The sequence below is a fragment of the Protopterus annectens genome, chromosome 3.part1, assembly GCF_019279795.1.
Source record: "Protopterus annectens isolate FY-2018-M chromosome 3.part1, PAN1.0, whole genome shotgun sequence".
Taxonomy (NCBI): Eukaryota; Metazoa; Chordata; order Ceratodontiformes; family Protopteridae; genus Protopterus; species Protopterus annectens.
Window position 1 is genome coordinate 1,494,870,947 of NC_056732.1, and position 24,087 is coordinate 1,494,895,033.

Below are 24,087 nucleotides of genomic sequence, written 5' to 3' on the forward strand. Positions count from 1 at the left end.
CACACACACACACACACACACACACACACTTTGAGATAAGAGTTTATACAACCACACAGACACTCCTGGGGAAGGCTGGCACAGGTTTTCCAGCTGTGCCCCTTTTACCCAGACTATACGGTAGAAATCACTGCCACCACCCAGCTAATTTTTATCATCTACTCCAAGGCTCTTATAAAACGGTGTCCAGTTATACTGTGCAATATTATTATCCAAATGGTAAGTGCAACCAAACAGTCAAGACTTATTTGGAGTGACTTGGTACAGTATCACTATATACATGCAATGTATTCTTAGAGCTTAAATTATCTCTACATAAAGCAGCCACAGTTGAAAGGTTTAAAAATATTTAATAATAAATAAAAAAACACAAGACAATACTTCTTACTACATAGTACTTGTCAAGAATTCAGAGATCACAAATAAATACTTAATATAGTAGAAAAGGTCTGACATCACAGAAAAACAAAACTAGTCTAATCTTCCTATTTCCTAACTATATTTAAGAGAAAACACCATTTTAAAATCCTACTTAGATATAGACACATGCGGAGTGGTGAGTTGGATGTTCTCAAGACAAATGCTCTAATGCTCTCTCTTTCTGTCCTTAAATTAATAACACAGTACCACTGATTCATTTCAGATTACATAATTTCTTTCTGGTTCCCAGGCTAAGAGACTCTCAGATGTTAATAGCACTTTATCTTGCAGCTGGTCAGGAAGCAGAGCAATAAAAGAAATTATACGTGCAAATTCTAGCCATTAACTCTGGCCTCAAAACAGTAGGTAGAAGTCCTTCATCCAGAAATATCTGCTCCAAGCCCTGAGATCAAAGACAGTCATGAAATACTTGACTTATCAGCTTTCTTACAGCAGAGTGGACTGCTGTTATATTTTTGCAGTTCCACATTTAACACCATTTTTTCCCATTTAAGAGAACAAGTCTGTGGCTTATATTAATATTTACAAATGACAGAATTATCTACAAAATTCTATCTGGCTAGGCTGGCAAACTTCACCTATTTTCACAATCCCCCCCCCCCCCCCCGGGGAACTCAAGCTAGTTTTTCAAGTGACCCTAGAGAAACGTTGCTTGAGAGGGTTAGGTCTATCTGAGTATACCATACCCCATTCCCTGTCTTGAGAGCCCATCTGCATTGGCATTGCTAATCCCACTGTGGTGCTGCACTGACATATCATATGCTTGAAACCCTAGGCTCCATCTTAGCAACTTGACATTTTGCTGGCTGGCTCTGTGTAACCATGTTAGGGGGTTGTGATCTGTCACTACAGTGAATTTTCTTCCATACAGATAAGGCTGACGTTTCTGCAGTGTCCACACTATGGCTAGACATTCCTTTTCTACAGCTGCATAGCATTCCTCCCTGGGTTGGAGTGTATGGCTGAGATAAACCACTGGGTGCTCTTCTCCCGCTGAAGAAATACAACCCTCACCCCATGGCTCGAAGCATCCACCTGCACAACAAATTCTTTGCTGTAATATGGACTGGCTAACACAGGGTGTCCTCCTAAAGCTTCTTTAAGCTTCTGGAATGCCTGCTCACATGCTGTGGTCCACACTATCTTATCTGGCCTGTTCTTCCTTGTCAGGTCTGTGAGGGGAGCAGCTATGGTACTATAACTGGGGATGAACTTTCTGTAGTACCCTGCTGTCCCTAAGAATGCCCTCACCTGCTTTTTGGTAACAGGTGCAGGCCATGCCTGAATGGCTTCTACTTTGGCAGGTTCTGGCCTGATCTTACCACTCCCCACACTATGTCCCAGGTAGGAGACCTCTGCCATACCCACCTGACATTTGCTGGGCTTAATGGTCAACCTTGCCCTCTGTAATCTGCCCAGCACCTCCTTAACATGCTGAAGGTGCTCTTGCCAGGAATGGCTGTAGATGGATATATCATCTAGGTAAGCAAGGGCAAACCCTCCTGCTCCTTCTAGGGTATTATCTACCATCCTCTGGAAAGTTGCTGGGACATTTTTTATCCCAAAGGGCATCTTTGTGAACTCATACAAGCCAAAAGGAGTCACAAAGGCTGACTTCTCTCTAGCACTGGGAGTCAAGGGCACCTACCAGTAACCCTTGGTAAGCTCAATAGTTGTAAGATACGTAGCCCCACCCAGATGCTCTAGGGTCTCATCTGTCCTAGGCATGGGGTAAGCATCTGACTCTGTGTGACTATTTAATTTCCTGTAGTCCACACAGAACTTGGTGCTGCCATCCATCTTTGGCACGAGCATCACTGGGGAGGCCCAGGGACTGTTGGACTCTTGAATTACCCCTAGTTCCAACATCTCCTGTATCCCCTTCCTCAGAGTCTGTTTGACTCTCTTGGGCACCCTATAAGGAGCTTGCCTAATAGGCCTTTGTGGTCCTGTATCCACCTGGTGCTGCACCCTGGTTTCCCAGTGAACATGTCCCCAAACTTCTGTAACACTGCTCGGATTTCTCGACCCTAGGTAGGAGATAGCTGCTGGAACATTGCTACCCCTTCCACCGAGGTGTCAGTCCAAGCCTCGCTGAGAAGATGAGTCACCAGATCTCCCTCAGACTCCTACTGCAATCCACTGCAAATGCTCAGCACAAGGGCCTCCCTATCATGGTAAGGTTTCATCATGTTAACATGGTACAATTTGTGCCCCTGCCTCCTGCCTAGCAATTCCAACATGTAGCTAACATCACTTACATTTCTTACTACCTTGTAGGGTCCCTCCCAAGCTGCTTGCAGCTTGTTGTGTCTGACAAGAATGAGAACCATTACCTGCTGCCCCACAGCATACTCTCTAGCTCGAGCATTCCTGTCATACCACACTTTTTTCTGTTGTTGGGCTTCTGCCAGGTTCTCCTGGGCCAAGCCCATGAGTTCCCTGAGCCTTGTCCTAAGGTTTAGGACATATGCCACAAAAGACTCCTTGTGAGGTTCACACTCACTTTCCCACTCATCTCAAATTAAATCTAGAGGTCCCCACACCATATGCTAATACAGCAACTCAAAGGGTGAAAAATGTGTGGATTCCTGGGGAACCTCTCTGTAAGCAAACAACAGATGGGGCAAATATTTTTCCTACTCCCTCTTAAACTGATATGCAAATGCCCATAGCATGGTCTTTAGTGTAGACTTTAATCTCTCAACAAGACCATTAGCCTGGGGATGGTAGGGGGTGGTCTTCTGGTGCTTCACCTCATAGTACTTCCACAGACAAGCCAGCAGGTCTGACATGAAATTGGCACCTCTGTCAGTCAGTATTTCTTTTGGGAAACCTACCCTACTGAAAACCTCTAACAAAGCATTTGCCACATTCTCTGCCTCAGTGGAGGACAGAGCCACTGCCTCAGGGTATCATGTAGCATAATCCACTACCACTAGGATATACTTTTTCCCTGTGGAACTTGGGGTACTCAGAGGCCCCAAAATATACATAGCTACCCTTTGAAATGGCTCCTCAATCACAAGCAAAGCCATCAAAGGAGCTCTCACCTTGTCTCCTACCTTGCCTAACTTTTGCACTGCTCACAGGTCCTGCAGTACCCGGTTACATCTCTGGAAATTCCAGGCCAATAGAAGTTCTGCATAATACATCTCTTGGTATGTTTTATGTCCATATGACCTGCAAATGGAATATCATGGGCTATGGCTAGAAGTGCCAGATGGTAGGCTCTAGGCACTAGCAACTGCTGTACCCTCTCACCTTCTAGCCCTGCCTCAGGGGTCCACTCCCTATACAGTAACCCTTTGTCCCAGTATACCGAATGCCTCTTCCATTGAGAATCAGGTGCCTCCCTAGCTACCTGCCTCAGGCCTTGCAATGTAGAGTCTGAGAGCTAAGCTTTTCTCAACTCTCTCTTTGTAACCCTTCCCAGCTCCCCTTCCACAGGAAGTCTGGCATCCTCTGACAGTGGTGCCTCACTGTCAGCCTGGGTACTACTACTACTATTCACCCCTACCTTTGCAGTCACTCTGTCCAAGGGAACATGAGTACCCGCAAACAGTTGTGGCTCATATTCAGTCTCACTGCTACAGAGTAGCTCCCTCCCTGAAGTAACCACCTCACCAGTCCTGGCTGCAAGTATGCAGTCTGTCTGGGTCTCCCCCAGACTACCAGACCCACATGCTTGTCTCAAAGTCTGACTGCATGTAACTGCATTAACACATGGTACTGCCTCATCCAAACCCTTCCCTATCAGGACATCTGCAGGATGGTAGTTCGGTGCTGTCTCAAGGCTGTGGCTTACATTAATATTTACAAATGACAGAATTATCTACAAAATTCTATCTGGCTAGGCTGGCAGCCTTCACCTATCTTCACAATATGAATACACACACACACACACACACACACATATATATATATATATATATATATATATATATATATATATATATATATCCATGGGTCTACTTTTACTCACTGAAATTACAGTTCTTTGAATTCCAAACAGCCAACTCCACTTCAGCGAACTTCCATTCTCTCGAAAGTATGGAATACCGAAATTATTTCCATGGACAAAGAGCCACTTGGCCCCCAGGGAAAAAAACTGAATGGAAACAAATTAAACCCACCCAAGTGGGGGGCTTTGCACCCACACCCCCCCCCAACTAAATATACCAACTCCGAGATTGCACTACACTGGGGAAAGGGGCAAAGTTCACCCTGGTGGCCAAGTGGTTTGTCTCCCAGGGAACGGAGTTCGGTATTCCAAGTTTTCGATAGAATGGAAGTTCGCTGAAGTGGAATCAGCTGTTTGACATTTGAAGAACTGTTATTTCAGTGAGTAACAGTAGACCCGTATACTGGACAGCTAAAACACCACTGGTTGAGTAATATGTGCTTGTTTACTATGGTTTGACCCTGTTACCCACAGTCTAAATAAAATCTTAAAGCAGATTCAGAATACTTTTGATTGGAAGTAGAGCAAAACTTAATCCTTCTGCCCTTTCTATATAAATTAGTGTTTATCATAGCGTATCACAACTGTTTGAAACTTTGGATTATTTTCTTTCTCTTCCACTTGCTGAATATACCATGGGAAATGTGCTCTGCATTTTTAACTGAGTTTTTCCCCTTGGATTTATGCAGTTTTATTAACCATTTTAACTTCAAAATGTATTCCTTTAGTGGAGATCTATAACATGGAATTGTCTTCAGTTTATGTGAATTGTATTGTAGTCATGTAGCTGAAAAATGACTTTCTTTTGTTTCATCCCTCTGTAGTATGAGAGAACAAAGCATAGTGAAAAGGACAGGTTAGAGAAACTGGTTAGTTCGAAAATTAATGATTTATTTAATTGATCAACCCAAGTTGCATTTGCAAGTATGAGTTAAATCTTGCATGAGGATTTTAGAATATAAGGTTGCTCTCCCCAATTTATTAATATTTCTCATTTAGTGTATAGGGTCTGAAAATAACCACAAAATATTTTTAAAGATGTATACCGTGTATTTTTCTGAATTTACAATGGGAACAATGTGGCGGTGGTGGTGCTGCGGTAGTATTGTCGCCTCATAGCAAGACGTTGTCCTGTTCGATTCTCAGCTAGAGCATCTTCTGTGTGGAGGCATACGTGAATGGGGCATGCCTTCATTGAAGGTTATGCGTCAGGCTGGAAACCCGTTACGTAAAAATCCACTACCAATCATTAGCGGACCGGAGTTCCGCTGTGGCGTCCCCTAACTGGGAAAAGCCGAAAGACAAAAACAAACAATGGGAACAATGTGTGGTCCATTCTATAATAAGAGAGCAAACTGACTGCTATGCCACATACTTGTGGTATGACAGCCCAAAACCCCAGAAAAAAATGTTAGATGGGTTTATGCATAGTTAATTGTATGAAGACTGGCAGCAAGTAAAAGTTAATGATTAATTTAATAGTGTTTTAATGTTGTATGGGTGTGTCCTGAAATCTGTTATTCAAACATATGTGCTGTAGCTTCAATTCCTTATTTACTATATTGCTATCTGTCAAAAGAAGGACTAGTTTACTGTTAAACACAAACATTGACTTCATGTGAATGTGTAGAGATCTGCATGGGGTAGCAGTAAAGACACATTCTACTGCCCTTTATCCTTATTTTACCATTGCCCATGCATCAGATGGGTCAGCTGCACTCTTTTAATGTCTTTTGGTGTGTAGCATTTTTATTTAGAAATGTTTCGACATCATAACACATTTGGTGTAAATTGTTTTGTAAATGTGGGAAAGTGAGCTTAAATGAACAATTAGGGGATCTGTCCTGTTTGTATATTGTAAGCATATTAAAAGTTGGAGATAACTATATATGGAGGTAGACTGTCACACTTAATATAGACAAAGCAACACTGTAATGATGAGAAAGTATTGTGTTTATTAAAAGCAGAGGTCTATAAATTAGAATTACCTACTTCCACTACTACAACTACACCACAATGATGTGTAAGTGCTATCAGATTATTTTAAGGTGATCTTTTCATAGCCCCAACCTCAGTGTTCTACTTCCTTACATCTCACCCTATATTTCTGTCATCTACTTTCAAGACTGCACCCCCCCCCCCCTTCTGCAAATTCCTTGATTCACTACTGGATTGACTTCAAGGTACATAACACACATCTGCATATTTCAGTGTCTTCCTGTTCCCAATGTTTACTACTTGTACTATTTTTAGCACCCTTCCATCTGTACATTTGTTTAACTTGGCTCCTGTCATGGTATGTTCTTTGTAGCTTTTCTCTCATCTGACAGTCATTGGAATCACAAAACGTTTTGCCACTGTAAAAACATGCCTGTCTCTTTGTGGGTTTAACAACCACCTTTATAAATTTAGACTCAATGACATTTTTTTCAGTTGACATGCACGTCTTGCAGTTGTTCTAGTACATCGCACAATACTTAGTCCCTTATCCAATAATAACTCTTTCAAAGAAAGTAAATTTTTTGTATACTTTCAGAGAATGCGTTGCACAACTGTCTGGCATATAATGCATTCATCCCATTTTAAACTAATGTGTGCTATGCTAATCTGCTGAATTAAGACATATATATTCAGATGTAGTTTTCCTTCTCATTTGTTTTTTTTAATCCATATAATACTGCAAACAATAATAGTTTTGAGTTTAAATCGTGTAGGATTCTGCAGTACCTTTAAATATTTTTTCTGTTTTTTTTTTTTTGGGGGGGGGGCTAGTAAACTGTACAAAAGCCCTAACGTTTGGTATGCATTATGCTAAAGCAACAGTGAAATATTATTTTCTTGCTTTCATTGTCAATAAACTGTAAAATAATATTCCATTAGCTCAATATAAATTGACCAGTTCTCCACTGTAGGATTCATAGCACTAACATTTACAATATGGTTTAGTAAGCATTTGCAATATATTCCCTTTTCAGGTGCTTATAGTATGCAGAATCACACTCTTTAAATGTCTTTATTATGCAAATATCGCACTTATGTTGCCATAGCTTTTTGCTTGCATATTACTTATGCAATCTCAAACACTTACCTTATAGATCCATATTTTCACAGTACAAGAGTTTCATTTCACCTGCTGTGCCATTTTTTCCTCTTCCATTTGTCTCTTCCTGTTTTGCTGAAAATGTTGCTGAACCCTTTGCAGTGGCACTGCTACCAGTTTCTTGTTTTATTTTTTTAATCATCTCAGCTTACACTGTGTGCTCACATTACACTGATGTGACTAGAACAACTTCCTTATACATAGGTTCTTGGTTAACACCTACCGTGCCATCAACATGTTTTCAAGATTTGTTTAACATTCTCTGCTGACATTACACAGTATCCTGGAATGTCTTTTGTTCCTTTCTGACAACAACCTTTCATCCTTGTTTTATGGGAGGTTGGCATAATAGTTAAGGTGTTTACCTTACAGACACAAGATGCAGGATTTGATTGTCACATGGGGTAATTGGCTAGGCTTAAAATGGTCCGCAAGGGCAGTTAGCCTAGTAGTAATCTATGAACCTGTGCTTTCATCAGCAATGTTTATGAATTTTCATTATCTTGGATTGATTTCCTTGCTACATTTGTGTTAACTGTGGACATCCATTGTCTTTTTCTAATTTTGTTAAATAAAACAGATGAAAATTTTTAAAATGTTATTGTTGCTTCACTTGGGCTTTTGGTGAAAACACTGTAATTGAACTAGGATGTAATTGTTACATTTTGCAGAAACTACAACAGAAATTCAGTTATTTACAAGTGACTACAATTAATTATCATATGAAACTAAGAGCCATTATCGTTGAATTGTTGCATCATTCTGCTGTATAATAGGGTGTGTTTGTTTCTTTCAGACTCAAAGACGAGTATGGAGTTTGAATTATGTTTAACTGGTGGAAAATCTGAGTCTGCCATCTTTGATCTTCACTGTTACATAGAGCATCAAGACGACCTAGTCACACTTCATGTTGAAGCTGCATTTAAGGTTAGTCAAAAGGATCACTCAGAAATACAAAACTTTATGTATCAGTCTATAGTTTTGTGCCTATTTCCATTCTTCTTTATTTCTTATTTTTGAAAATCCTCAGGTTGAAGCTTTCCTCACCATTTTATCTTTAAGATGATATTCGTGGGCTCACATATGTGTGACAAGAAAAAACGTTTACCTTTATTGCTTTATTTTTAATTTCCTGCAACATTTGTGTCATGTTTGGACCCTTTCATCTGTGTTTGTCACAGTATATCTACAGACACAAAAGCATACCTTTCTTGGGATTAAAGCACATCTGTTTTCATTTACTCTATGAAATGAGAAGTTCTACCATATATTTTAGCATGTTGTTTCCATATATTAAAATGGATATTTCCAATTATCAGTAGAAGTTTGATCTTTTTTATGGTTTACTATCAATTGTGCGAACAACAAGCTGTTGGCACGTAGGCTGCCAAAAATCAGATTGCAATTTATACAATGTCAAGTGTATGGGGTAGTCGAATACACTTATGCAAATGCAGTAGTGCATTTGCATAAGCGTGTTCGACAAACTGTATGGAGATCGTGGTACAGTGGGGATTGGAAATTCAATCCATATCCCCACTGTAGTGCGATCTCAGATATGGAATATATTATTAGCAGGAGAAAACATGATATTATGTTTTATTATGTAGAAGACAGTTAAACTTACAACAGCCAATGTAAGGGAATACAAAACAGAAAGCTCTGCTCAGGGTTCGACATCTATATCGAAATAACTTTCGTAATTTTGGAGCGGTATTTTGCATATGCGCAAACTGCATTTTTGACATTATGGTTCGGCAACATGCCTGGAAATTGTTTGGTGTTTCGATTTAATGATAGTAAACTGTTTTTCATTTCATCTTTTTCTTCAAGCTTTCAATTACCTTTCTGAGTTGCTAAATCATAAGGAAATACAGCAAGTCCGTCTTAAAAATGTGACTTTAAAGCCACTGGAGAAAATCACTGTTCAGGCAATCAGTACTAGTGTTCATGGGATAGGTTCCTAAGACTAGTGAACTGAACATTTGCTGTTTGTTCATAAATTGAGATGCATTTTACCAAGATAGTGAGACAGAGGAGGATTAAACATTTAATTGTGGGTATTCGTTCAATGGATAAAATGTATAGCACTGCTTGTTGACTGGAGACAGAGGGAAGAGCTAGGAGATATAGTTTATACAACAGTACTCTGTGCTGGTCAGATGTCATCATGGTTGTATGTTGTGGGGCATTCTAAAGGAAGGGACACATACTCCTTTCTACTGTTTACCTTACTACACCAGTCAAGTATACGCTCTCATTTCACTTTACAAAAACCTTTTCAGCACACACTTCTGTACCAGCAGTTTGATATACACATGACATGCAGTTCTAATATATTTGTGATACAAGCATCTTATATAAATCATGTTGCTATTCACAAATTACATATAATTATTTACAAAATTCCAGCTAGCTGTGCTGGCCAGTATCTCCTTTCATGACACTTCTTCCTCCCTTGAAGACTCAAGCCAGTTTTTCAAGTGACCCTTGAGAAGCACTGCTTGAGAGGGATGAGCCTATCTGGGAATGCACTACTCCATACCCTGTCTTGAGATCCCAGCTGCCTTTGCATTGCTGACCGCAGTACAGAGCTGCACTATCATATCATATGCCTGCAATGTTAGGCTTCACCATAGTAATCTGGGATTTTGTTGGCTGGCTCCCTGTAGGCATAGATGTCCCTCAGACTCCTCCTGCCTTTTACTGCAAACATTTATCACCAGAGCCTCCCTGTCATGGTAAGGTTTCATCATGTTCACATGGTACACTTTTTACCCCTGCCTCCTGCCTAGCAGTTCTACCATGTAGTTAATATCACTGACCTTCCTTAGCACTTTGAAGGGTCTCTGCCAAGCTGCATGCAGCTTGTTGTGTCTGACAGAAATGAAAACCATAACCTGCTGCCCTACAGCATACTCTCTAGCTTGAGCATTCCTGTCATACCAGACCTTTTTCTGCTGTTGGGCTTCTGCCAGGTTCTCTTGGGCCAAGCCCATGAGTTTCCTGAACCTTGTCCTGAGGTTTAGGACATATGCCACAACAGGCTCCTTGTGAGATTCACACTTAGACCTCCCACTCATCACAAATCAAATCTAGAGGTCCCCTCACCCTATGCTCATAAAGTAACTCAAAGGGTGAAAAACCTATGGATTCCTGGGCACCCAACAGATGAGGCAAATATTTGTCCCACTCCCTCTTAAACTGGTCTGAAAATGCATGTAGCATGGTCTTTAGTGTAGAGTTTAACCTCTCCACCAGACCATTAGTCTGGGGGTTGTAGGGGTTGGTCTATAGGTGCTTCACCCCACAGTGCTCCCACAGACAAGCCAGTAAGTCTGATGTGAAACTGGCACCTCTGTCAATCAGTATTTCATTTGGGAAACCTACCCTGCTGAAGATCTCTAACAAAGCATTTGCCACCTTTTCTGCCTCAATGGAGGACAGAGTCACCACCTCAGGGTATCTGGTAGCATAATCTACTGCCACTAGGATATACTTCTTCCCTGTGGATCTTGGTTTACTAAGAGGCCCCACAATATCCATAGCTAACCTTCTGAAATGGCTCCTCAGTCACAGGCAAAGGTGCCAAAGGAGCTTTGACCTTGTCTTCTGCCTGGCCTACTTTTTGGAACTGCTCACAGGTCCTGCAGTACCCTGTTACATCTCTGGAAATCCCAGGCCAATAAAAGTTCTGCATAATAAATCTCTTTGTACATTTTATACCTTATGACCTGCAAAGGGAGTATCATGGGCTATGGCTAGAAGTGCTAGCCAGTAGGCTCTGGGTACTACCGATTGCTGTATTCTCTTGCCCTGTAGCCCTCCCTCAGGAGTCCACTCTCTATACAGTAACTCTTTGTCCCAGTATACAGATTTTCCTTGAGAATCAGGCACCTCTCTGGCTACCTCCCTCAAGCCCTGTAATGTAGACTCTGAGAGCTGAGTCTGTCTCAACTCTCTCTTTGTAACTCTTCCCAGCTCCCCTTCCACAGGAAGTCTGGTATCCTCTGACAGCAGTGCCTCACTGTCACCTGGTACTACTACTCATCTCTGCCCTGGCAGTCACTCTGTCCAAGGGAACATCAGTACCCAAAAGCAACTGTGGCTCACCTTCAGTCTCACTGCTACAGGTCACTCCCTCTCTGAAGTAGCCACCTCACCAGTCCTGGTTTCAAGAGTACGGTCTCTCTGGATCCCCCCAGACTACCAGACCCACATGCTTGTCTCCATGCCTGACTGCATGTAACTGCATGCACACAAGGTATTGTATTATCAAAATCATTCCCTATCAGGACATCTGCAGGGATATCCTCAAACACACCTACTTGCTTGCTTCCTTTTCCACCCTCCCAGTCAAGGTCAACCCTAGCCAAAGGTATTTGGAATGGGGTCCGTCCTAAAGCCATGACTGGAGTAGATTGGCCAAGCAAGTAGTGCTCCTTTTTAACCATTGCAGGCCTCACAATGGTTTGGTCAGGGGTTTTGTGTCCCTTAGCAGTGGCCTGTTTCCCATCTACTAAGATAAGATATAACCTCTTGTGGTAGTTTGGTACCCTTGTTGTCACCAGACAACTTACTGTTGACATTCTGTCTTTCCCACTTACTGGCTCTCTCATCTTTTGTTCCCCACCTTGCAATAGTGGACATCTGTATGCTATATGGCCCCACTGGTTACATTTAAAATATTTAACACTTGATCCTGACTGTGTACCTGAACTAGTGGCTTCCCCTGCTACTGGCAGACTCTGTTGGGGTAGTTTAGGCTGCCCACCATGGGTTCCCTTAGACCCATGAGCAGCACTGCGTATCCCTTTCCTGTGCAGTGATGCCTTGCTTGGTAGGTATAGGTCTCTCTTTTTCCCCAACTTATCTGCGGTATTACATTCCCTCTATGTTAACCAGATTCTCACATCCTCAGGCAAAGTGCTAAGGGCTTGTTCCCTCACCAAAACTTCTGCCAGCCCTTCAAAAGTGGTGATCTGACACTCGCTCATACATCTATGAAAATAAGTGCTTAACTCAGCAATATATTCACACACACTTTCATCTGCATTGCGTCTGTGCTCACAAAACATTTTTCTTTAAGCTACATGTGTTAACTTAAAAGGGTCTATATCAAAAGAACGAAGTTTCAAAACTTCAAATTTAATATGGTCAACACCATATGATCGAAGTTTTGAAACTTCAAATCTTTTAACAGAAATCCCTGTACAGCGCAGAAAGGGAAGATTTCCCTTTTCTGCACTGTAGTGCGATCTCGGAGTTGGTATATTTAAATAGCGGGGGTGTGGGGGGAGCAGCCCCCACGTGAGGGTGCAGGGGGGCTTTCCCCCTGCTTAGAGCATTTAAATGGTTTGTTTTTGTAGGTTATTGTGTTTTATTACATTTTCAACGTTCCAAAACTTTGATTATATGGTGTCGACTGTATCAGATTTGAAGTTTTGAAACATCAATAATGTAATAAAACCCGCTTAAAACACTCTAATAAACAATTTTTAACAGTATTATAATTTAAGCAATCAGTATCAGACAATTTGGAAACAGCAGTTACAGCTTTACCATGGAGTAAGGGGGTCAGGAACTGTACCTGGAGCCCTTGGTCAGCATTATACTGTTTACATACCCTTTCAAACATATGAATAAAACTATCAAATTATCACCCTCTGTAAATTGTGGAAGAAATTTGCTGACCATTATTGCTTCTGGGATTCAGTTATTCCCTTCCCCATTACCTCCATGACCCATGTGAAGAGTCTACATCTCCTTTTCATGTTGCCTCTGCCTCTCATTTTCTTTGGCTTACAGACATCTCAGTCTCTCTGCTGATTCTAATGCCATCTGTTTCTCCTTTTTTTCAGCCTCCAAACACCGCAGTCTCTCTGCTGATTCTAGCTCCAACCGTTGCCCTCCAGTTCAAGTCTGTTTAACTCCAGACAGATTTTTAAGTCCTCTGAGGCAAAGTTGAACTGTCCATTTTCTGAGAGTTGTACATCCCCAAGGCCAGTCTGGTTGTCTTCCTGGTTCCTGGTCTGTGATGTAGTTGTGACTAAAGTTGTAATCATTTGTGCTTTAGTCAGGTTGGCATGCACTAGTCCTTTTTCTTGGAACATCTCAGCCAACTGGCTCCTTGTCAGCTTGCCATATGTCTCTGCTGACATCCTTGCCTGCTCTCTCTGACTAAGCTAACAAAAAAAAAATAAAACTATTGTGATATGAAACACTGAATGTTCACTGTGTGGCTGCTTGGCAGTACACATACCTTCTTTAGTGACCTCTGTTTACAGGCTACAGGAGTTCAGTATCCACACCACCAAATCCTAGTATGTGATGTGGTGATCCCACCACTGCTCACCAATAAATGTGATGCCCCACCCCTGGACCAGTAATCAAGGAGTCTAAATCCTCACAACTGGCAACAGTGGGGGGCATACACTGAGAGGATGACAAGGTACACACACAGTATTACCAGATGCAGCTCTCTGCATCAAGTGCAATTGCCCTTAAGAGCATACAAAGACCACAGTCAGTCTGGGGCTGGTTTCTCCCTCTTTCTCCAGATCCCCAGTAAGACTCCCCACTGGCATAGCTATAGAGTTGAGATCTCAGGTGAGTGGCCAAGCCAAGACCTCCAGCACCCTCTCTGTCCAACCAGTGCTTCGTGCCCCTGCCCAAGTGGCTGACACACACACTCTTTGAAGTTTGATTTACGCACACACACACACACACACACACACACACACACACACACACACACACACACACACACATACACACACCTGGGAAAGCCCGGCACAGGTTTACAGGCTATGGCCCCTTTTGCCCAGACTACAAGGTAGTTATCACTGCCACCAGCCAGCTCCTTATCTGCTACTTTAAAGCCCTTAACAAAGGGTGTCCAATCTTACTGTGTAATGTTGCTTTTAATACAAATGGTAGTTTGACCAAGAGCAAGGCTATTAGGAGTGGCCCACAGTGTCATCAAATAAATATGCAAGTACTCTCAGAATTTAAATATCTCTAGACAAATCAGCCACAATGAAAGGTTTAAATATATTCAATAATAAATAATAAAAGAACAAGACAATACTAAACATATATGTACAGTGACTTCAGAGTTCAAAATCACAAGGAATATTAAAAATAATATTGTAGGACAGTCTCAAATAAATAGAGAAGAATATCTATACTAAGCTTTGCTATTTTCCCGATATATTTAAGAGAGTTACTATTCCCTAGAAACTTAATTACAGAGGAAGGCAGATGTGTTGAATGGATCTTCTTTAGTTGTTGTTGTCAGGTCAAAGACAGAATACAGAATGCCATTTCTCTCTAAGAGGCTGCTTAAATTAATATCTCAAATATTACTGCTGGGCTAGCTTGCAGAATTTTATAATTTCTTGTCATCTGAGTCCTAGTTCCCAGCCCCCAAAACAACCATTGATGGCAGCTGGTAGCATTTAACATCTACCTGTAAAAATACGGGTCTACCTGAAAACACTGACATGCCAAAACACCGACAATGAGATAACCGACACCACAAAACCGACAGCTCAAAAGCACGAAACTTCACATGCCTGACAAACCACAATCCCGACAATCAACAAAACAAAACAAATACATTTTCCGAAAAACACACACACAACACAAGCACGCCAAAAACCTTACAAACCTACACTAAACCTTATATACACAACTATCTATGCACTAACCTTAACCCAAACCCTAACCCTAAGGTCTGTCACTATTGCACACTCACCTAACCCGCACCCTAACCCTAACTCACTTAACCCACCCCTAACCCTAAAGTCTGTCACTATTGCACACTTACCTTACTCACACCCTAACCCTAACTCACTTAACCCGCCCCTAACCCTAAAGTCTGTCACTGTCACACACTTATCTTAACATGTCGGTGTTCTCAGCATCGGGCTTTTCAACTGTCGGTCATCTCTGTTGTCAATCTTACGGTGTTGGTGTTCTCATCATCGGCATTTTCAGCTTTCAGCGTTATCAGGTAGACCCAAAAATACATAGACAAGGGCTTTCCTCAGATCTTTGGCAAATGGTGGAAGTCATAAAACACTAAAACACTTCCAAGACAATACAGAAAGCTCCCTAGTTTTAGACATTGTGTCTCCTTGCTGCATCGAAACTGAAAGATATCATATTTTATTGCATGGCCATAAAGTAATTTAATTTCAGCTATTTTTCCAAAATTTACTAGACTGAAGTTAACCTCCTGTATCCCAGTTTCTACTGTTAAAATACATACATCTAAACAGTTACAAGCAGGGTACACTGTATTTACACTTCAAGCATACTTTGCCATAACACACAAATACTTTTAACACACACTTCAGCCATCATTAACACACAATACACAGTTCTAATACATTAATACAACAATCATATATATGAATCATATTGATATTCATAAATGACATATATTTACAAAAGCAGTATAGCATAGCAGTATCTCCACACTCAGTGCTAGCAGTATCATCTTGTATTGTCTATGTTGATATTAATGAATGGCAATTAATTATTTACAAAAGGCTTCACTAACAGAGCAGCCAATAGAGGCTTCAGTCCCCAGTAAAGAAGCCTTCCACAGAGAATGTTGTTGCCCAAAACAAAAAAAAAAGAATTTTTATTTTTTATTTTATTTTTTTTTATATGTTATTTTAGAAACCCAGTACCCTTTTAATATCTAAAAGTTCCTGTCAGGGACCACTGTATTTAGCTTCAGCTACTGGAGCTGTTTGGCTGAAAATATAAAATATACTGCTTAATATTTAACCTTTTTATGGGCTTTATTTAAAAGTTCAGGTTTTTTATTTTTTTGGAGACTATTAACTATTTATTAGTTACCTGGTTGCATTTTTTGTTTGACATTTGACCTCATATTTCCCATTTTTTCTGTCATTTTAAATTTTGAGAGAAGGGGTTTCTCACAAGAATTTAGTGTGCTGCTTATGCATTACTGTTTTTAGGGTGATGTATATGTGAGTGTTCAATCTGGGCATGGGAAAACCATCTATGATAAATAGATGTTCCACTGAAATGAGATGTTAAGTTATGTTACAAGTAGATATGTGTCATTCTACTCCCATTCCCCCATTAGTGTCAGCTTTGGAGGATGTATTTAATAGTACCTGTAACAACCCTGATTGAGTCTCACCCTTTATTTCCTAAAAAGGTAGACAGATTCTAAATTCCATGTAATAATATATTCTGAAGTATCAAGACATACTTTAAGGAATGAGTATTATTGTTCAGTGGGTGTTTAGTCAAAATGATGAGGTAAAGTCTGAACTTTAAATTCAGATTTAGATAAGGAGTTTTATTTTGGCCCATCTGCTACACACACACACACACACACACACACACACACACACACACACACACACACACACACACACACACATCGTTATTTCCATTTAAGAAACAAAACAAACAATCCCTGCCTTCTCAAGCCAAATGGGGAGCAAAAATGAAATGGCAGAAAAAAAAACAAAAACAAGGATCTTTTCCTAAAATGGGAGAGTCTATTACTTCAGAATGACTATCCTGTCATTCTTTACCCCACCCCATCCCCTTCTTCCCCTATCTATTACAATCTGACCTAGAAACTGACTCTGTGTATTCCACTTTAGCAACAGATTGTTTCAGACTTTTGGGTACTAAAAGTGATTCATGAGGGATACATTTGGCATTCGATACCTCCTTCCAGGGCAGTTCCTCCCTGCCCTCTGAACCAAAGAGAATTTATTCCTCATGATATTCATCATATTGATCACTGCTGCAGTAGCCTTAGCTATATGGTTTTGTCCTGCCAGGGATATAACAGCCGGCCAGCTTCTAAAGCCTCAGGTCACCTTCCACATGCCCAAACTGTCAGGCAGCTTGAGTTGAGCTGACTGAAAAACAAGTCTGAGTGCAAAGCCCTTCAAAGCTTCACTGCTGCTGAAGACAACACTCCTCTGAAGCCTTTGAGGATCAACGGTCAACTTATGCTTCCCTTTGCTGGGCAGATAAGTTCCCTTTGATTTAAGAAAACGCTTCCATTTTCTTAATTTATTGATTTTTTTTTTTAGTTTTCTCTTCCGGAAAGTTATTTTCAAGCTAGGAGTGTTGTGTTGTAACTGACTGTCTCAAGACTGTAATATACTTTTAAACAGAGCTCTAATTTTTTGTCAGTTTTAAAGTGGTGTAAAACATTTATGGAGAAATTGTGTTTATTTTACATTTGTGGGCCTAGTATAGTGTTTTAAAATGATTATTACTGTGTTTTTCCTGGCAAAAAAAGTAACTTTTGTGGTAGTGTTTACCAGCAATTGCTGCTTGTCTTCCCTGGGAAAGAGGCAATATTTTCAGCTTGACCATGGAACAGACATCCAATCACACAGTAGGTCCTTCATCCAGCCACAAAAAGAAACGATTAAGCAATCAGCTTTTGCCACCACTGTAGGCTAGCAATTTGCCTCACCTACAGGTGGGTGACTCTGCTGTGGCCATTTGTAGTACTTCCAACCACTCAATGTTTGCCCAGCAGTTTCTGTTGGCATCAGTTCCAGTGTATAGTTTATACATCGCTGGAAGTCAAGTTATTGGTCTATAGCTTTTAAGATAGCTTGCAGGATCTCTCTTAAATAGGAGTATTGTTTTTCCTGTTGCTAACCAGGCTAGTGTCTGTTTATATAAATAGTTCTTACTTGTGGCTAAATTTTTATGTAAAGATGTTAATAATTTTAGCCAGAAGTTAGGTACTGCATCTTTTCTTTATGCCTAAAGTGTACTTTAAGTCAAACTATCCATCTCCCCATTTTCTTTCCTGAACCTAAAAATTAGGAAGAAAGGATACTCCATACCTTGGATGTCGATGGAAAACTCAGCTACACTATTGACAGAGCTAAAGCTTTCAGATCTTTGGATCAGTTTTTTATTTCTTGTGAAGGTAAGAAGATAAGGCAACCTGTGTCAAAACAGACTATTTCCAAATAGTTGTCTAAGGCTATTACTTTTTGTTATACTCACAATAACAAAACTATTCCTGTAAGGGTCAAGGCCCACTCTGCCAGGACCTTGGCATCATCTATGGCTTTTTGGAAACAGTTGGATTCTGGAAGTTTTCTAAAAGCTGCTTTTTCTTCTGTACATATTTTTACAAAGTAAAACGCTTGATTCTTTCTCTAGGTTCAGATCAAGCTTTCAAGGCTGTAGATCCTTATAATGGTCCTATACTATTAGTCCTGGGCTATTTGCTATAGGTTTTTTACACAGGTCTCAGCTATTTTTTTTTTCCAAATTGAATCCTTCTACACTTTCTAATTTTCATCATGGTTCAAATAATACATCTTTAGTATCTCTGAAAGTGTAAAAGGCTTATCTGAAAATAACTTTTTTTTATAAAACCCATCTCCTGGACCTGCCACTAGAGAAACTGATGATAGTTATAAGCATGTAATAATAAGAGGTCTGGATGAGTAGATCCATTTTCATTTAGCTAACTTACCCCTCCTCTGGATGGCCTGAATTAGCAGTCTGCTTTTATTCTTTGCCTTCTTTGTGCAATATATCAAAGATCTGGAGAGGAAGGTCTTGATGAGGAACTTTATGGATAAAATGGAGGATGTAATAGCCTAGGAAAGTTTTTATACTAATCTGCCTAACAGCTAACAGCACATGTCCTGCAGTTGATTGGGACAGACCTGGTCAGCCATATGTATATGCATATTAACTACATAACAATATTTGTAGCTGACTCTGTGATGGAATTTCAATGGGCCAATCCCAAGGTAAGAAACTCTGATAAGAAAAAGTTGTGTTATGAATTCCTGTAAAATAATTTAGGGTATTATGTGCTTTGTAAAGACACTGGATATCATATGAGCACAGTGCAGAAGAATATTGTTTATGTCCTCAGCTCATTTGCAATGAGTCTAATATGACTGAGTCTGTTTAGTTTAAATACTATGAGTCTCATATGACTAAGTCTGTTTAGTTTAAATACTAATCAGCAACACAATTTGTTTTTCACGAGGGATGGTCTCTCACCCCCCCATGCAAACAACCTTACCTCTTGCTTGTTGTAAATGATTATTACCAATTATAAAATCATAAAGCATCAGGGACAGTTAGTAAACCTTTCACTGATCACCTGTTTTAATGCAATTAACTCAACAGGTAGAAAGCATACATTTGATTCTAGTAGATAGAAGGCTGTGGGTTTTAGTGCCACAAAAGGTGCTTGGATTCATTTTTTCCATTACTGACTCTGTAGTGCAGCCGAATTGGGGGGGGGGGGGCAAAATGCTGCAGTCTTGAGTATTGCCCTTCATATGAGACTTTAAACTGAGGAACTGAGAATCTATCTGCTTAAGTTGGTAGTAGCTCAGGTGAATGTTAAGATCACATGCCGCTGGTAGAAAAGCATAGGGGAGTAGGAGAAGCAGTCTGGGCCCAGTGATGGCTGGTGAATTCACATCAAGTAAAGGGGGCTGCAGGAAGCAATTGAATGGGTGGGGCTAACTGGAATGGGGAGGGGCTGTATTACAACAGGTCAATGACCATTAACTGTGATTAATCAACTGATATGGTCATTAACTTTTATCTACCGACTGCCACAGAATATACCCTTTTATTATAGCCACTTTACTGACTATATGCACTTCAGATATCTAACTGTAGTCAGCAAATCCTGCCTTAGGTGAAATGGAGCCCTAAGCGAAATGACTCCATTGCCTCTCCCAGTGCACTTTCCCCCCACACCTGTGCAGTATCCTTTCACTGTTTCGTCTGATCCTGGCCCTACACCATCCAGACAGATTACTTCTTTCTTTGTTTTTATGCACTTTGCCTTACTTTTTAGCTTCTGTCCATGCTTTTAACACACTCTAACTGTCCAATAAAGTAAAAGCAGAAATTAGTAGAGGCATATATTATACAGCTGTGAGTTTGGAAGAAGAAGAAACCAAAGCAGACGGATAAAACCCGAAACATAGACACGGAAACAGGGAGTACATGCAGAATCCACACAGAAGAAATAGCCAAAAACTCAGAGAACCAAGTGCTGCCATGTGGCAAACAACTCAGTGCAACACTCTGTCAAGGATCATTTGTTAACGCACACATTTTGTCCAGATACCACAACAAGAAACATATAGGGTACATGCTGATATTATACTGTGATGCAAAGTGAAAAAATGGCTGACTTACTACTTTTATATTTGTAGTAATATCTCCCCCACACACATGCAGTAATTGTCATCACAGACAATTCCTAAACTCATCAGTTAAGGCCACTTTATTGACTTTGCATACCACCAGATTAATGACTTCTTAACTTGAGCAAACGCCAACAGTGTCAGTCACTTTCATCCACACATACCTCCTGAATGTAGCAACTAAAGTCAACTTTGATTGTATACACCTCACATATCAGAATGTAATAAAGTAAATATAATAACAATTTGCCACAGTAATTTATTTTAACCCCCTCACATAAACATACAAACATAGATATACAGATGTGCTCATCACTTACAACCACTTGTATGACTATGATGTACACAACAGATATTTGATTGTAATTAAATGAATGCTTAAAAACACAAATAACTACCACACAAGAATTTATCTTCTTAGCTCACTGTTCTCAGAATACAATGTACAACCCACTCCACCTTCCCTTATATGTCTCAACCTCTTAGCTTAAGAATAAAGGTGGATAAAGGACCAAAAGCCTGGACAGTTACTGGTTTTCATATACTTAGAAAGTTGCTAGAATTACAGGCTGTCCATTAGAATGCTTTTTTGAAGACTGTTAAGTCTGAAACTCAAATATCTATCATCATTATCAACTGCAATGCTCATTTACTTTCCATAAAACACAAAAGTTATGAGAAACCATCAAAATATAAGGAATGCAAATCAGAGACAGTATGCAAAATCAGGGAGAGTTGAAAATGTCTGTGCTTCTCACATACATATGTATATGCATATATGCATGCATACATACATGCACACACATATGCACACACACAGATGTAACCATCAATTAAAGTCACTTGTATGACAGTGACTGTATAACTCAGATGTTTGATTGTGCTAAATGAATCAATAAATATGTAAATAACTGCCACACAGGAATTTATCCTCTCAGCTCACTGCTATCAGAATACAGTGTGAAAACCACTGCAACCCCCTTCCCATATACCCGCTCAACCTTTTTGCTCAAGAATCAACAAGAAAGCTAAAAATAATAGAGGAGAAAGTACCAAAATCAGTGACAGCTATTGCCCATATACAATAAGAAAGTTGCTAGAATAGCATGCTTTGCAATAGCAAGCTTTTTGAAGGCCATTAATTCTGAAACTCATATGTCTGTCATCATTAAGTGACTGCAATTTGATTTGCCAGGAAAAGCTACAAAAATTATGAGGAGCAGAGTAAAATATGAGACATTCTTCAAAATCAGGCACTTTTAAGAAAATATACACCCTCACATACATACATTGCATAAACACACACATTTAAATGAACTACTTTAAAATACTTACCTTCCTAAACACTGGCACTAACAGGCAGAATGGCATTAAAAAAAAACTTGCTCCTGCCCTTGTACCTATGCACTCCTGCATTCACCCTGTCTTTCCGTTTCAGTCTCTTGTTGTCTTGGCCACCTGAAGCAGCCCAAACAAATGTTGCTTCCTGCAATGGCCTGTTAAGATGTTTGTAAACTGATGTTCCTGATGTCTGCAACAGGAGTTTGTGCTGTTTTACAAATAGCCCAGTGAATGAATTATTCCATTTTATTTTGTCTCCAGATCTTCTTCTTGGAACTCTGAGAATACAGAAAAGGAAACAAACTCAGAAAGTCAACTATTTTTAATAAACTAAATTTAAATGCCATTTTTAAATGGGAGGGCAGCAGCCTAAACAGCCAAGAACCACAAGCTGCCCTTGCCTGGGGCCCTGGTCAAATTTCCCATAGTCAGTATGAATATCACCTTGTGGCTCCCAAGAAAGGAAGGCACTGGCCTATTGGGACTAACCTAAAAGATAAAATAACTAACTAAAATGACTTGATTTTCCAAGACTTGGTGAAAAGCAAGTCAGAGACATAAATAGCTAGCACAACTTAAGTATCACTACATTGAGACCACATTGATAAAGAGATAAATTTGATTATGTCTCCCATTCCACTAGGAAAATGCTTGGCTTTAATTTGCTGTCCATTTCAAGTAGTATGCTAGAGGCATAGTACCATTTTCGGAGAGATCCGTATCTTGTAATGACATGTATTTTCTTTCTTTCCTTCTTTTTTTCTTCCTGGGCAAACTAAATTGTCCATGTTTTTTTATCAGCAAGGCACAAGTCATAATAAAATACTATAAGGCAAAAGGACATCAGTAACATTGTATAATAAAAGTAAAGGTAAGCAAAAATGAGTTATAAGATCTACAGCACTGAACTCGGGCTGTCCTGTAAACTTTAAGCACCGAGTATGCAGTTAGCCACATAAATTGTACATTGATACTTCAAAAGGATAGCAACAAATTAATAACCACATATAATATATTGTGTAATGAACTGCTTTTCAGGCAGTTGTAAATCAGCCTTTGCATTATAGCACTTACAAATTTGAAATGTACTAATCTTACTGTAGGGAGAGTTAATTGGATAGTACATCCTTACATGCTGGTTTTATCAGCTTGTTGACTATAATGAATCTAGAATAAATTCTCATAGCAGTCATTCCTGTGAGACAGTGCAAGACTCATATCAATGCCTGTGTTAACATGGACTTTTACTAGTCCTCCACGAAAGCATTGTCAGATGGTGCCATATTCAGTTACTTGAAATCGATGGCCACTTCAGTATATTTTCTTTTTGCAGGTAGTGGATTGGTCATTCTACCTCTAGAAAGTCAAGATCACCCCTGATAAGTGTAAATATGTTTATTATGACATGTTTAGTTATTTTCATTGGAAAATAGTACTTATTTTGGAGAAGTTCTTTTTGTAGTAACTTCGCCATGGAAGCCATTTAACTAAACTGCACTTGGTAGTCAAATCACGTCTACAGATTTTTATAAAAACTGTTTTCTCTTAGGTCTGGTCAAAATAAAGATGTGCAAGAACTATATCACATGTAATAAGGTGAGTAAACAGAGGTGGCAAAAAGTGTTGCACTTTTATTTACTGCAAAATAGACATCATAGGCTGGAAAGAAGAGAAAAGAACACAAGAAGAAAATGAGTATGGTGGCAGTTTCTAAAGACCAGAATCCTGCAACCTGAGAGGCTGTTAAAAAATAAAACTCAGAATCCATCACTGATTCTGATGGGGATATAGCCTCAAAGACTTTCACTACAGGGATTAGCAAGCTCTTTAGAAGGGGAAATGGAACACTTGTTTGCAGTAAAAATAAAAATGTTAAAGTAGACACTGATAATGAAGGTAGCAGAGGCATTAGTTCCAGTGCTAGTTACTGAGCCTGTCTGACTACAGAGACTCCAGGCAGTGAATCTTGCAGTAAAATGATGCCCTAATAATGAAATAATTCTGACAGTGTA

General features: G+C 39.9%; 1 protein-coding gene across 1 annotated transcript in view; it reads left to right on the forward strand.

Annotated features, from left to right (window-relative positions):
- Positions 1-24,087, forward strand: part of DLEC1 (DLEC1 cilia and flagella associated protein) — a 2,498,134-nt gene that overhangs the window by 946,879 nt on the left and 1,527,168 nt on the right. Inside the window, exon 18 of the mRNA XM_044067561.1 lies at positions 8,302-8,432. Within this exon, the coding sequence (XP_043923496.1) occupies positions 8,302-8,432 (131 nt within the window). The remainder of the gene's footprint in view (positions 1-8,301; positions 8,433-24,087) is intronic.